The sequence below is a fragment of the Oncorhynchus clarkii genome, chromosome 2 (genome assembly GCF_045791955.1).
Source record: "Oncorhynchus clarkii lewisi isolate Uvic-CL-2024 chromosome 2, UVic_Ocla_1.0, whole genome shotgun sequence".
NCBI classification, from domain to species: Eukaryota; Metazoa; Chordata; class Actinopteri; order Salmoniformes; family Salmonidae; genus Oncorhynchus; species Oncorhynchus clarkii.
Genome location: NC_092148.1, coordinates 3,808,460 through 3,823,828, shown reverse-complemented (window position 1 = coordinate 3,823,828; position 15,369 = coordinate 3,808,460). Strand labels below are relative to the sequence as shown.

The window sequence follows — 15,369 nt, the reverse complement described above, 5'->3', positions numbered from 1 at the left end:
AATTAAAAGTAATTGCAAATACCTATGACAATGAATGAGCACAAACTCTTCGACAAAATCGTTGTCTCCAGGAACAACTCCTACCATGTAGTCCAGTCCAAACTAGATAAATTTGTAACGTTATCTACAAACAGGAGCGCGCAATTTGATAAGATGTTTTGTTGAACGTTACTCAAAGTAACACGGTTCTACTCAAAACGCTGCAGACCAAAGACGATCAGTTAATGAACACAATGACAAGGTTGGATGACAAATCAGCAGAACTCATTGAAGTCACTGACCAAATGAATGATGAGATTGAGGTGATGATGAGGTGATGATGAGACTCAGGTGATGAAGATGGAAATATTGATTTCTAAGCAAGCAGAGGAAATCTCATCACTGAATCTCTCGCTCCGTACTCAAGACCTCTATCTGCAAACCATGACAGATACGTTTGAGACCGAAAGGAGCAAATGTGACACTCACATGTTCAAAATCGGTACTCTATGTGCTCAAGTGGACTCTGCAATGCAGCAGAATACCACCCTTAGGTACCATCTGGAGGAAGTCCAGAATGGTCACGCTCTACAGCATGACTATCCATCCAAGCAACCGGAGCCCTGCACTCAAAGGAGTGAAGATGATAGGTTTCAGACATTGCCTCCATCATGTGTCCTTCAGTCTTCTCCTCTTGGCCATTCGGCACTGAGTAATATGGCGCCTCTTGGCCAACAAAGCCAAAGATTGGCTTCTCCTCTTGGCCTTTCAGCCCCACTTTCCCCACAGGTTGAAGCCAACCCGCTTGACGCGGAATACCTTGACAAACTCATCAAGAATTTCCGCATCTTTGACCCCGTTCCAGGTCAGCCAAACGATACTGAGACGTTCCTAGCTGACATAGAGGACGTGTTGGATAGCTACCCGAATGGTACGGGTTCTGACAGGGTTTACCTGTTGAAGCAAACGTCGTATAGACACGTGACAAGGTTCCTTCGTCTCAATAGCAACACGTGCTAAATTACTATGTTAAACTTGCCACAGCTTTGAAATTAGAATTCAGTGGTTCTGCAACTCGCAAACACGATAGCTCACTGGCTAACACGGTCAAACAAGCTCGGAACGAACACCTACAAGCGTACTATCATAGGCTTCGTTCAGGTTACTTTGGCCTACTCACTGAAACAGGCATTGAAGACCTGTTACCATTTAAACAAATGTTTCTGTCGAACATGTATCCCACCTTCATTACCTACTTGGGCCCTGCAGCACACGTTGGCTTGCCTATCTTACAACTCAGAGAGCTTGCAAGCACAGCTTTCGAGGAATCAAAAGCTCGCAACGCTAAGAGCCCTGACCACTCGGTGTTGAAGTTTGACCAGGAGCACTCACTCCAGTCAGAGGGTGCATTGTCAGGTATTGGAGCGTTGAGAGAGGACCCACAACAACAGTTTCTACCACGAAACCACAAATCCAATAACCACCGCGGTCAACATAACTGTAAAGTACATCGCCATCAAAACGACTACCACTACAATTGACCTGTTCACTATGTTCCTGCACCAAACCCACACAAAGTGTCAGAGCACAAGGGTAAAAAAGGGTTGAAGGATGATGAAACCGTAGACCAATGTTCTCCAGAAGTTCCACTATGTGAAGAACTAAAGCGAGAAACATTTGAGAAAAGGGTAAAAGATAAGTCACAAGGACTAGACGGGGAATTACCAAACACCAGGTCCACAGGAATTAACATCCATAGCAAGGACTAGACGGGGAATTACCGGAGACCAGGTCCACAGGAATTAACACCCATAGCAAGGACTAGACAGGGAATTACCGGACACCAGGTCCACAGGAATTAACACCCATAGCAAGGACTAGACAGGGAATTACCGGACACCAGGTCCACAGGAATTAACACCCATAGCAAGGACTAGACGGGGAATTACCAAACACCAGGTCCGCAGGAATTAACACCCATAGCAAGGACTAGACAGGGAATTACCGGAGACCAGGTCCACAGGAATTAACACCCATAGCAAGGACTAGACAGGGAATTACCGGACACCAGGTCCACAGGAATTAACACCCATAGCAAGGACTAGACGGGGAATTACCAAACACCAGGTCCACAGGAATTAACATCCATAGCAAGGACTAGACGGGGAATTACCGGACACCAGGTCCGCAGGAATTAACACCCATAGCAAGGACTAGACAGGGAATTACCGGACACCAGGTCCGCAGGAATTAACACCCATAGCAAGGACTAGACGGGGAATTACCGGACACCAGGTCCGCAGGAATTAACACCCATAGCAAGGACTAGACTGGGAATTACCGGACACCAGGTTCGCAGGAATTAACACCCATAGCAAGGACTAGATGGGGAATTACCGGACACCAGGTCCGCAGGAATTAACACCCATAGCAAGGACTAGACGGGGAATTACCGGAGACCAGGTCCACAGGAATTAACACCCATAGCAAGGACTAGACAGGGAAATACCGGACACCAGGTCCACAGGAATTAACACCCATAGCAAGGACTAGACGGGGAATTACCAAACACCAGGTCCACAGGAATTAACATCCATAGCAAGGACTAGACGGGGAATTACCGGACACCAGGTCCGCAGGAATTAACACCCATAGCAAGGACTAGACAGGGAATTACCGGACACCAGGTCCGCAGGAATTAACACCCATAGCAAGGACTAGACGGGGAATTACCGGACACCAGGTCCGCAGGAATTAACACCCATAGCAAGGACTAGACTGGGAATTACCGGACACCAGGTCCGCAGGAATTAACACCCATAGCAAGGACTAGACGGGGAATTACCGGACACCAGGTCCGCAGGAATTAAAACCCATAGCAAGGACTAGATGGGGAATTACCGGACACCAGGTCCGCAGGAATTAACACCCATAGCAAGGACTAGACGGGGAATTACCGGAGACCAGGTCCACAGGAATTAACACCCATAGCAAGGACTAGACAGGGAATTACCGGACACCAGGTCCACAGGAATTAACACCCATAGCAAGGACGTTAAAGTTCAAATTTCTCCCGCTCTCACTCGAGACCCTATCCAGGGCCCGCTTGATCAAGAAACAAGCCCACGGGCTTTGTCTATAGACTCTGATACAAAGGTTGCGAAGAAAAAGGTCAAACGCCTCTTAAAGCCAAGCCCACTCAAAATCTGAAAAGTCAATCTGCCTCCACCTTGAACAGAAATTACACATCACGTCGTTGCGAACTAAACACAACAATATGTCCACTAAACTCAAATCTAAACGACCATACCTGGAAACAGTCCTGGAGGACTGCTTAACTTGTCATGCGCTAATTGATTCGGGTGCGACATTATCACTCATCTCTCAAACATTGTTCAATGATCTCAAAAGAGCTTTGAAGCCAACTAAATGTTGTTTAAAAGTGGAACAATGCGACGCTACACTTCGAGGGGTTACTCAGACTACCTCGCCTCTCACATTGAGAGTCATGCTGAAACTACACTTCCAGGACGTATCGCTCGTCCACCCTGTGTATGTTACCAGCCTCGAAACTGTACCTCTGCTACTTGGAGCAGACTTGATGGATCGGTTACTCCCATGATAGGGTAATTTTGCCAAGACCATGGACGTAGATAGAATACAGTCCAGTTAGATGATTAAGGGGGGGCATGATCATTTTGTTTCATTTTCTTCGGCACGTAGAAAGTGACAGAGCCATAAACAACTTCCCCATACAACCATCAGTTAGTGCCACTCATTTGGGAGGAAATGTAATGATATATTTCATGAGTGTGTGTACGTTAACATCTGCCTAAGTTACTGCCCAGATCTTCCAGTCTGGACGACCAGACGACGGGTCCGGAACGGCGATCCTGTCACGCCCTGGCCTTAGTATTTTGTGTTTTCTTTATTATTTTGGTCAGGCCAGGGTGTGACATAGGTGATTTATGTGGTTTGTTTTGTCTAGGGGTTTTGTAGTTTATGGGATTGTGTTTAGTTAAGTAGTCTAGGAAAGTCTATGGTTGCCTAGAGTGGTTCTCAATCAGAAGCAGGTGTTTATCGTTGTCTCTGATTGGGAACCATATTTAGGCAGCCATATTCTTTGAGTATTTCGTGGGTGATTGTTTCCTGTCTTTGTGTTTGTTGCACCAGATAGGGCTGTTTTGGTTTTTTCACGATTCTTGTTTTGTATATTGTTCATCTTTCATTAAAGATGTATAAATATAACCACGCTGCATTTTGGTCCTCCTCTCTTTCACCAGAAGAAAACCGGAACAGATCCCAATCCGGACATCTGCTGCCCAGCCTTGGGGTGGACTTTTTAATTTGCAGACACCCTACCTGGGTCGACCACACCAGACAGGTTAATCGCAAGATTGAATCCAACATGTGGGGCCTGTCATGACGCTGTCCTGGGGGGTAGGTTTATGACAGTCATACATACATACCTCCCCCCCCCCCCCCTTTTTTCCTCTCTCTACCCTGCTGATGTGACTATTGAAAATCCCTTGGTTAACAGAGATTCTGGGAACATCAGAAGTTGGGGGGGAAATGAACCATATTATGGTAATCCAACCAGTCGGACATGTGTGGTGGTACTTAATGAATATGATGTCAGTTCGGTTGTCATCTGAGATATTCTCATCAATGATAGGATGACAAACGGTACAATGGAAAGTCTACACATTATAGTTATCAGATTCACATGGAATTATTGTGCAATTAAACTGTTTGAATATTAAATTATTGGTGACGAGGTTAAATGTAATTTTAGCTTCCAAATGAGAGATTTGGGTTTCATAAGGTTAAGGCTCTGCTCAATCAGTGGCCCGCCCCTGTGAAGAGACATGGGTTATAAAACTATGAAAACACACCCTTCTCCCTCCACCCTATAAGCCCTTGACGAAAATGTAACCTCCTGTTCCGAGGACGTGAGGACGACGGTCCATACGTTGAAAAGGACTAACATGTCAACTACAGAACTAAGCCAACCTCTGCGTGAATGGTATAAACTCTGAACTCTTACTCACTAAATAAGTGAGACAACCCAGCCATTGAGTTAGCAACAGCAGCTGCAAACGTGGGCTAGGAAAGAACAGACAGAGTATCCCGTCTACCACACAACGACGTTACTACAACGTATCCAATTTACCACCAGATACATTCTTTCGAGGACAGGAAGATCTCTGTTGGGAAAGACGACCAGCATTTACTACCAACCTACCGAAGTGCAGCTCAGAGTAAATATTTATTGCATTTTCCTTTTCCAAAGGGGCGGTAATTTAAAATTCATAAGATCTTGTATTTACGATAGAGACATCGGTTCTCCCTTTGTTCTTCAGTCTTCCCGCTCTTTCACTCAAACCCAACCCCTCCCTTTTCTTTGTGTAACCAGCTGTCATATCTGTTCCGTCTGCTAGGGACGTTTTCCTTTATGACATCATTTGTAATCAAGGTATGATTAATTATGTGTATTGGTAATTCTGTGTGATTAGTTAGATATTTAGTAAATAAACAATTAAACCCAATTTTGCATTGCTGATTCAACTTGTTAGCCAGGGTTCGTGAAGATAACCAAGAATTTACAACTTTCAGATGAGACTGAAATAAGGTGACGATTAATATTGACTGCTATTGATGTAAAATATTACTAGGTCTTTAAGAGTTTATTCGGAAGATAACAGCTCTATAAATATTATTTTGTGGTGCCACGACTTTCTAGTTAATTACATTTACATGATTAGCTCAATCAGGTAATATTAATTACAGAGAAAGGATTTTATAGAATAGCAGGTCATATCACTTAATCCGGCATAGCCAAAAACACTACAACTACTTTATCACTGACATCAACCCAGAGTCTCTCAGAGTGTTCACAGTCAGCCCACTGACACCCCTATCAGATCACAGCAAAATCACAGTCTACCTGAACAGAGCAATACTCAATCATAAGTCATCAAAGCCAAAGGAACTGAGTAATATTTATAAATGCTATAGATGGAAAGAATTTAGTGTGGAAACCTACCAAAAACAATTAGGCAACAACAAATTCAATCCCTTCTAGACAACTTAATGGACAAAACGTTCCACTGTAATAGTGAAGGTGTAAACTCCGCAGTGGAAAATCTGAACAGTATTCTTGACCTCTCAGCGTCCCTATCATATCAAAACATTTCAAACAGAAAACCAAGTAAAATTAACAGCAATTACAAATGGTTTGATGAAGAATGCAAATACCTAAGAAAGAAAATGAGAAACCTGTCCAAACAAACAGAGACCCAGAAAACCTGAGTCTACGCCTTCACTATGGTGAATCACTAAAACAATACAGAAATACACTACGGAAAAAGAAGGAGCAGCACATCAGAAATCAGCTTAATGTAATTGAAGATTCCATAGACTCTAACCACTTCTGGGGAAAAAATGGAGATGTATGGGTAAACCCCTTCTCCAATCTTTTTGTCTCTATAACAAAACTTACAGTAAAAATATATACATGATCAAATATAAATCTTAGAATCAACTATTACAGACTACCAGAACCCACTGGATTCCAGAACCCACTGGATTCCAGAACCCACTGGATTCCAGAACCCACTGGATTCTCCAATTACCTTGAATGAACTACAGGATAAAATAGAAACTACAAAAAACAAAAGGCCTGTGGTGTTGATGGTATCCTCAATGAAATGATCAAATATACAGACAACTAAATAAAATTTGCAACAAATTCCAATTGGCTATACTTAAACTTTTTAACAATATCCTTAGCTATGGCATCTTCCACAATATTTGAAAACAAGGACTGATCACCCCAATCCACAAAAGTGGAGACAAATTTGACCCCAATAACTACCGTGGGATATGCGTCAACAGTAACCTTGGGAAAATCCTCTGAATTGTCATTAACAGCAGACTCGTACATTTCCTCAATGAAAACAATGTACTGAGCAAATGTCAAATTGGCTTTTTACAAAAACACACATTTCTTTCCACAGGGCTGTGGGGTGAGACAGGGATGCAGCTTAAGCCCCACCCTCTTCAACATATATCAACGAATTGGCAGGGCACTTGAACAGTCTGCAACACCCGGCCTCACCCTGCTAGAATCTGAAGTCAAATGTCTACTGTTTGTTAAAAATACTTGAGGCAAAGTGAATATGTGGTCAGATCCCCAGGACCAGCTTGCTTAGGGGACTCTTCTCCAGGTTCATCTCTCAGTAGGTGGTAGATTTGTTATGGAAGGTTTGAGAATCTCTTCTTTTTAGATGGTTGTGGAATTTAACATCTCTTTTCTGGATTTTGATAATTAGCGGGTATCGGCCTAATTCTGTTCTGCATGCATTATTTGGTGTTTTAAGTTGTACACATAGGATATTTTTGCAGAATTCTGCATGCAGAGTCTCAATCTGGTGTTTGTCCCATTTTGTGAATTCTTGGTTGGTGAGCGGACCCCAGACCTCACAACCATAAAGGGCAATGGGTTCTATAACTGATTCAAGTATTTTTAGCCAGATCCTAATTGGTATGTCATATTTTATGTTCAGATCATTCACTTGCCTTGTCTCTCAGATCGTTCACAGCTTTGTGGAAGTTATCTGTGGCGCTGATAGGCTGAGGTTTGTATAGTTTTTTGTGTGCTCTAGGGCAACGGTGTCTAGATGGAATTTGTATTTGTGGTCCTGGCGACTGGACCTTTTTTTGGAACACCATTATTTTGGTCTTACTGAGAATTACTGTCAGGGCCCAGGTCTGGCAGAATATCTAGGTGTTGCTGTAGGCCCTCCTTGAATGGTGACAGAAGCACCAGATCATCAGCAAACAGTAGACATTTGACTTGAGATCCTAGTAGGGTGAGGCCGGGTGCTGCAGACTTTTCTAGTCTCTCTCTTGCTCACTCTGTCTGTCTCTCCCTCTCTCTCTGTGTCTGTCTTTTTTCTCTCTCTCTCTCTCTCTCTCTCATTAGCCACTTAAGGATCCACCCCTTTTTTTTTGCCTATATTAACATACCCAAATCTAACTGCCTATAGCTCATGCCCTGAAGTAAGGATATGCATATTCTTGGTACCATTTTTAGTTTGTGGAAATGTGAAAGGAATGTAGAATATAACACTAAAGATAATACAAAGAACAAAACATGTTATTTTTGTATTTCTTTTGTACCATCACCTTTGAAATGCAAGAGAAAGGCCATATCTTATTCCAGTTGCAATTTAGATTTTGGCCACTAGATGGCATTAGTGTATGTGCAAAGCTTTAGACTGATCCAATGAACTATTGCATGTCTGTAAATAATTGTATCAGGACTGCCCAAATGTGCCTAATTTGTTTATTAACAAACACAAACAGACCCCACAAAGCCCAAGGAGAAGAGTCCCCTAAGCAAGCTGGTCCTGGGGCTCTGTTCACAAACACAAACACACCCTACAGAGCCCCAGGACAACAGCACAATTAGACCAAACCAAATCATGAGAAAACAAAAAGATAATTACTTGACACATTGGAAAGAATTCACAAAAACACAGAGCAAACTAGAATGCTATTTGGCCCTAAACAGAGAGTACACAGCGGCAGAATACCTGACCACTGTGACTGACCCAAACTTAAGGAACACTTTTGACTATGTACAGACTCAGTGAGCATAGCCTTGCTATTGAGAAAGTGCCGGGAGGGCTGGGATATACCTGAGCTGGGACTCGGGGTCTAGGATATACCTGAGCTGGGACTGGGGGATTGGGATATACCTGAGCTGGGACTGAGAGCCTAGGGGACTGGGACATACCTGAGCTGGGACTGGAGTGAGTGAGTGAGTGAGTGAGTGAGTGAGCAAGGGTCTAGTTGAAAATTGGATTGCGGCTCAGTGGCTGACTCCTCCCCCAGAGTGTTTTGTCTCTTTTAATTGGATGTCTGTCTTTTGTTCCTGTAATGCTCATCTACTCAGAGAGCCTCCACATCGTTATCATTAGCAGACTTCTCAGAGGCTTGGGCCACTTTCATCATGCAGCGATGAGAGCAGATGCTGGCTGACTCTTCTTTTGCACTGTGTGTCTGGTGCATGTTGGTGTGACGGTGTGTCGGTGTGTCTGCGTGAACGTGTTAACTATACTTATGGGAACCAGAAGTCCACACAACAGAACAGTAAAAAAAAAACTCTGGACATTTTGTTAGTGGGCAAAGAGTGGGTACTTTGAAGAATCGCAAAAATAAAATATATTTTGATTTGTTTAAAAAAAAATGGGTTACTACATGATTACATATGTTATTTCATTGTTTCCATCTCTTCACTATTATGTAGAAAATATAGAAACTAGTACAAATAAAGAAAAACCCTTCGATGAGTAGGTGTGTCCAAACATTTGACTGGTAATGTACGTAGTGGTGCCTATTCCCACCCCTACCTCAACTTCCTCTTGCGGTTCCCTACTAGCGTCCAACCCTCTTCATCGGCCTCCTCCCTTCCTCCAGTACCTTCATAACAATCCTTCAGCATGGCTTTGTACAGCTTCCCAGATGAAGGGTCTTCCATCAGGAGAGAATCCGGGGTCACCCCCTGTCTCAGTTGGCCCACAAGCTGGTGCACCAGAGTTCCCTTGTACAGCCTAGACTCCAACAGGGAAACAACAGAGGGTTGAATTAGCTGTGTTGCTGCTGGGCTAGAAAACAATGTGAAGGAATACCACTGGTCTACTCTAGAGGTTAGAGGTTGGGGTTGTTTTAGGAAGGGACACCTTACCAGGCACACTGAGGCTCAGGTAGAAGGAAGCACAGCAGTTGGTTCAGGTCAAGGACATCCCTCATGCAGCACTGCCATTGGCTATAGGCGTGGGCCACACCCAGGTCTAAATCAACTCCTAAATCAGGATTCTGAATCAGCCCTCTCATCCTCTCCAACACTGGTCCCTCTGCTGTAAACCCTGATACACAAGAAGGGGAGGAGTCATTGGCTGCACTTCACACAATTCAATATTTATGAATTCTACATTGTGTGAGTCTGTTTGTGTGTTTTGGTTCATGCTCTGGGCCATACCTCCCTGGCTCCTCCTGCGGAACTCTCCGTACACCAGTCCTAGTAGCAGCGCCTTCAGGAGGGTGAGGTATTTGTCGGTTAATGGACGGGGACAGGCGTGCCTCAGCCAGTAGTGGGTAACAGCCACAGCAAATCCCAGGTGAGGTGGGAGACCCTTCAAAGTGGACTGGGACACACCAACGGTCTCCAAAAACACCTCAAGCCGCACTGAATGTGAAGCCTAAGAGACAGAACAAGAGAATGAGAATTAATTTCAGAATCAACAGCAGTAAGTTCATATTATACTGTATATTAGAAACTGGGTGGTTCGTGCAGGAAACCACGGCTAAAGGCTGTATCCAGGCACTCCGCCCTGCGTCGTGCTTATCCGTGGTATATTGGCTGTATACCACACCCACTTTGGCCTTATTTCTTAACTACACAATACTTTATCACATGTCTACATACCTGATATACTGGATACTATATCACATATATATATATATATATAACTTATATACTGTATCACATGTATATATAACTTATATACTGTATACTATATCACATGTATATATAACTTATATACTGTACACTATATCACATGTATACTTTGAATAATTTTGCACGCCCAATTTTTTCAGTTTTTGATTTGTTAAAAAAGTTTGAAATATCCAATAAATGTCGTTCCACTTCATGATTGTGTCCCACTTGTTGTTGAGTCTTCACAAAAAAATACAGTTTTATATCTTCATGTTTGAAGCCTGAAATGTGGCAAAAGGTCGCAAAGTTCAAGGGGGCCGAATACTTTCGCAAGGCACTGTATATAACTTATATACTGTATACTATATCACATGTCGACATACCTTATCCAGTGTGGCCAGCTGCAGCTGTTGTGCAGCACTGGGCAGGATGGCTGTAACCTTGCTTCTGGTCAGGTTCTTCCCTTTCCTGTCATACTCCTCCACTTCAATCCCCTCACCCAGCAGCAGCCCGTAGAATACCTGCCGTATTGGCCGAGAGGTGATGTTCCCACTGGGTAAGCTGTGATCTTCCACTTGGACACCTTGTATCACTTGCCTCCGCAGCAGACTGTATATCATGTCGGAGGGAAGTGTCCCCTTCGTCAACGGCAGCCAGGTCCACTTTGGAAGGACACTCAGATTGTTTAGGAGAAGGCTGGGATCAGGCGCATCGCCACCAATGAAGAACTTCTCCAGGCAACCGAGGGGAATCGTGTTCCATTCTATGCTCTGAGAGAGGTCCTGGAGGGCAACATCCATTTTGTCTCTGTCGTTCCCATAGATGAGGCTGGACACAGAGTCCAAGGCTTCCTGCTGTCCCTGGAAACGGGCCAGCCATTTCAGCAACCTGAATTCAAACGCTTCCCAAGCACAAACACACACACACATAATAATTGACTGAAACTTGTTACAAATGGAGTCACTCATGATTCACCAAATGATATTTTGAAAGAGGAAGAAAAATACTTTAGGCACATGTTTTCATTTCAGTCTCCTCCATCTCCACTAAACAAAGTTAATTGTAAGGATATTTTTCTAGAGACAAGACAAAAACACACATACACCCTCGTCACACTCTGACCTAACCAAAATAATAAAGAAAACAAAGATAACTAGGGTCAGGGCGTGACATTAACAGCTGTGCAGAAAGACTCATGTGAAGGCCAAATTTCAGAGGAGGAACTTCTTGATGTAGTTAAAGACTTAACGTCTGGGGAAAATCCAGATGGGATGGCATACAAGTTAAGGTATATCAAACCTTTTTTGATGTACTCAGATGTCCGTTATTAACGTGTTTTAACCACTCCTATAAAAATGTTAGACTATCAGATACTCAGAAAGATGGTGTGATTTCACTATTACTGAGACAGGAACCAGGTGATAAATATAAGTAAATTTTTTAAAAAGGGAGGCCTCCTATACTTCAGTGTTTTGATGCAAAAAGTCTAAATGCATAGAATTAAAAACGGATATTATTCATCATAATAAGGTTTTTTACATTGATGATACATTGGAGATAATATAAGAAAAGTACTGGAAACAATAGAGCACTATGAAAAATCTGGGAAACCAGGCATGCTATTCTGATTTTATGTATATATATATATATATATATATATATATATACATATACGTATATATATTCACAAAGCGAGTTCACTAAGATGTGTGTATATATATATATATATATATACATATATATATATATATACATATACGTATATATATATATATATATATACATATACGTATATATATATATAGACATCTTAGTGAACTCGCTTTGTGACTTTGGATTTGTTTACAAAACGTGCAAACAAAAGTAGCTATTTGGACATAAATGATGGACATTATCGAACAAAGCAAACATTTATTGTGGAACTGGGATTCCTGGGAGTGCATTCTGATGAAGATCATCAAAGGTAAGTGAATATGTATCATGTTACTTCTGACTTCTGTTGACTGCACAATATGGCGGATATCTTTTTGGCTGGTTTGGGCTCTGAGCACCGTTCTCAGATTATTGCATGGTTTGCTTTTTCCGTAAAGCTTTTTGGAAATCTGATACAGAGGTTGCATTAAGGAGAAGAGGATCTAAAATTCCATGTATGACACTTGTATCTTTGCTCAACGTTTATTGTGAGTATTTCTGGAAATATGTGGCTCTCTGCAAAATCACAGGATGTTTATGGAACTACTGAACATAACGCGTCAATGTATACTGAGATTTTTTATATAAACATGAACTTTACCGAACAAAACATGCATGTATTGTGTAACATGAAGTCCTTTGAGTGTCATCTGATGAATATCATTAAAGGTTAGTGATTCATTTTATCTCTATTTCTGCTTTTTGTGACTCCTCTCTTTGGCTGGAAAAATGGCTGTGTTTTTCTGTGATTTGGCGATGACCTAACATAATCGTTTGTGGTGCTTTCGCTGTAAAGCCTTTTTGAAATCGGACACTGTGGTGGGATTAACAACAAGATTACCTTTAAAATGGTATAAGATACTTGTATGTTTGAGAAATTCTAATTACGAGATTTCTGTTGTTTGAATTTGGCGCCCTGCACTTTCACTGGCTGTTGTCATATCGATCCCGTTAACGGGATTGCAGCCATAAGAAGTGTTAAGCCTGTATAAATATATTAATAAGGATATTGTACTATTTTAATCTCTGAATTAGCACTTATCTGGTGGAAGCTTCATTCTGCTTCTTTGCTTGTAGTATTTGTAGTATCTGTTTACAAAATGAAACTAAAGATGCTGTAACTGGTATTTCATCTGGTAAAGTCCACTATGTTGTGAGCTGCTGCTTGCATTTGACCAGTTGTCTCAGATAAACAGAATGTGGTCTGTTTGTCATTTCAGATATAAATACTAACTAGAGTCATGTTGTAATGTAGTAGTAATGTCATGTTTTACTGAATTACTTTTACTATGTTGAATCTTACACTAAACATGATCATATGTGAAAATAGCATCCCTCTTTTTTTCAGTCCCCAGGTGCAGAACAAATTCAAGGAAACGTACAGTAATACACACAGCCATGAGTGCATGGAAATCCCTGATAGATGCACAGACACACTACATGTATTTTTGTATATGTAAATTGTGAAGTCTTTTGTCTGTAATGTATTTGTTGTTACGTGTCAGACCCCAGAAACAGTATTATATGAGTCTGTTGTAATCATGTATACTTCAGTATACACACCATTTATTAAAACTTACTTGGATTCTGATTGGATTCCATCAGCAAGTTGTCTTCCCACTTGAAGGAAAAGCCCCTCTTACGCAAGTTGACATAGTCGTTTCCTGCGATGGCAGCGAAGACTGGGAGAAGCTCTCTGTTGATGTTGAAGTGTTCGCAGAATCTTGTTGTGGTGTACCGCTTGCAGGGAATGTAACTTTGAGAGCTCCCGGGTTGCACAGACATGTTCTGCCACTGAAAATGGGAGAAAGGCAGACATCCTTCCTGGATGTCAAAAATATAAAAGTCACTGTTATTGGACAGGACCGGACACTTCCACCTTTGAGCCAAGGAGGCTATTTCTTGTTCTGCTTTAAAGATGCAATGCGCGAATGGCACCTTCAGGCTGGAGAGGACCTGTTTGAAGACTTGTTTGACAAGGGTTGGTAGTACACCACTTTTCTCAGCCAAGGCTGCGGCATTCGCAATACTTGACTCAGCCAAGGCTTTGGCATTCGCGATCTTTGATTCAACTCGATTTTTGAGACTGCCCAAAATTTTGTCGGTGTAGTTGGAGCCTCCATATATAACCACATAAGGTTCAATGCCGCAATCTCTCAGAGCCTTAAAGAACTTGCAGACCTGGTCCTCAAATACATCATAATCCCCTCCATGCTGCTGATCCACACCTGAGGTAAAATAAAGCAAGTGGTACAGATTAGTACCATCTATGACCAGCTTGCTATTACAGAATTGATCATCTGTTAAAATCTCTCCATGATCCTCTATAAAGCTGGTTAAACCCTGGACACCCATGATGAGCTTCTTCTAGGATATGATGTCTCTCTAAGTGAAGAGTTTCAGTCACAGGACTATTTATAGGATCATTACAATGGATGAGTTTCCTTTTAGTTAAGTTTCCCTTTCAATACGTCATCTCCCTAATCTCTGTATGGTCACTTGCTGAGCAGGTCTAGACTAGTTTATGGGAAATCCTATATGAAAATAATACAGTCAGAAATGGGTTACTGAGCTGAGCAGGTCTAGACTAGTTTATGGGAAATCCTATATGAAAATAATACAGTCAGAAATGGGTTACTGAGCTGAGCAGGTCTAGACTAGTTTATGGGATCACTCTTATTGAAATCCTCTATGAAAATAATACAGTCAGAAATAAAAACGCTTGCCTCTCCAGTTGTCTAGTAACTAAGACATGACCAAAAATGAAATCTACCAATGCCAACCATCTACCAACATGAAAACAAAAACCTAACAGGCAAACGCCCTGGAGGAGGAATGTATTATGCAAACAGTGGTCATCACACATGATGACTTAGACACTGTCAGGTAACTGACTTACCTTGTCTGGTTTCTGTTCCATCTTATTTGGAAATGGAACTTCCATAACTGATAAACTGCTGCATATTTATTGTAAAAACTAGTTGGGTTGGTTGGCAAAGGCCTGTATTTAGTTTAGCTATGTGGTGGTGGTGTGGGGTACCGTGGTGATGGTGTAGTTATGGTGTGGGCAACCATGTTGTGGTGGTGTTGGTGTGGGCTACCATGGTGGTGGTGTTGAGGGGTACCATGGGTTTGTGGGCTACCATGGTGGTGGTGGTGGTGGTTGTGGTGGTGTTGCTGTGGGCTACCGT

General features: G+C 42.2%; 2 protein-coding genes across 2 annotated transcripts in view; both read right to left on the bottom strand.

The window, feature by feature from the left end:
* Positions 1 to 8,937: 8,937 nt before the first annotated feature.
* Positions 8,938 to 15,369, bottom strand: part of LOC139418987 (single-strand DNA endonuclease ASTE1-like) — a 44,610-nt gene continuing 38,178 nt past the window's right edge. Inside the window, exons 3-6 of the mRNA XM_071168789.1 lie at positions 10,028 to 10,247; positions 9,734 to 9,905; positions 9,469 to 9,599; positions 8,938 to 9,083 (exon numbers count right to left, since the gene is read on the bottom strand). Coding sequence (XP_071024890.1) covers positions 8,938 to 9,083; positions 9,469 to 9,599; positions 9,734 to 9,905; positions 10,028 to 10,247 — 669 coding nt within the window. The remainder of the gene's footprint in view (positions 9,084 to 9,468; positions 9,600 to 9,733; positions 9,906 to 10,027; positions 10,248 to 15,369) is intronic.
* On the bottom strand, positions 10,849 to 14,543 carry LOC139418773 (single-strand DNA endonuclease ASTE1-like). The gene is made up of 2 exons (XM_071168466.1): positions 13,759 to 14,543; positions 10,849 to 11,387 (listed from the first exon to the last, which is right to left on the bottom strand). Exons 1-2 carry the CDS (start codon positions 14,531 to 14,533, stop codon positions 10,849 to 10,851), a joined length of 1,314 nt encoding a protein of 437 aa, XP_071024567.1. The 5' UTR covers positions 14,534 to 14,543.

Excerpts from the sequence above, each read along its gene's own strand:
- LOC139418773 (XM_071168466.1), bottom strand. The coding sequence starts at position 14,533 with ATGGGTGTCCAGGGTTTAACCAGCTTTATAGAGGATCATGGAGAGATT. Across the intron at positions 11,388-13,758 it reads GGAATCCAATCAGAATCCAA|CGTTTGAATTCAGGTTGCTG; the intron begins GTAAGTTTTAAT and ends GTGCTTGGGAAG.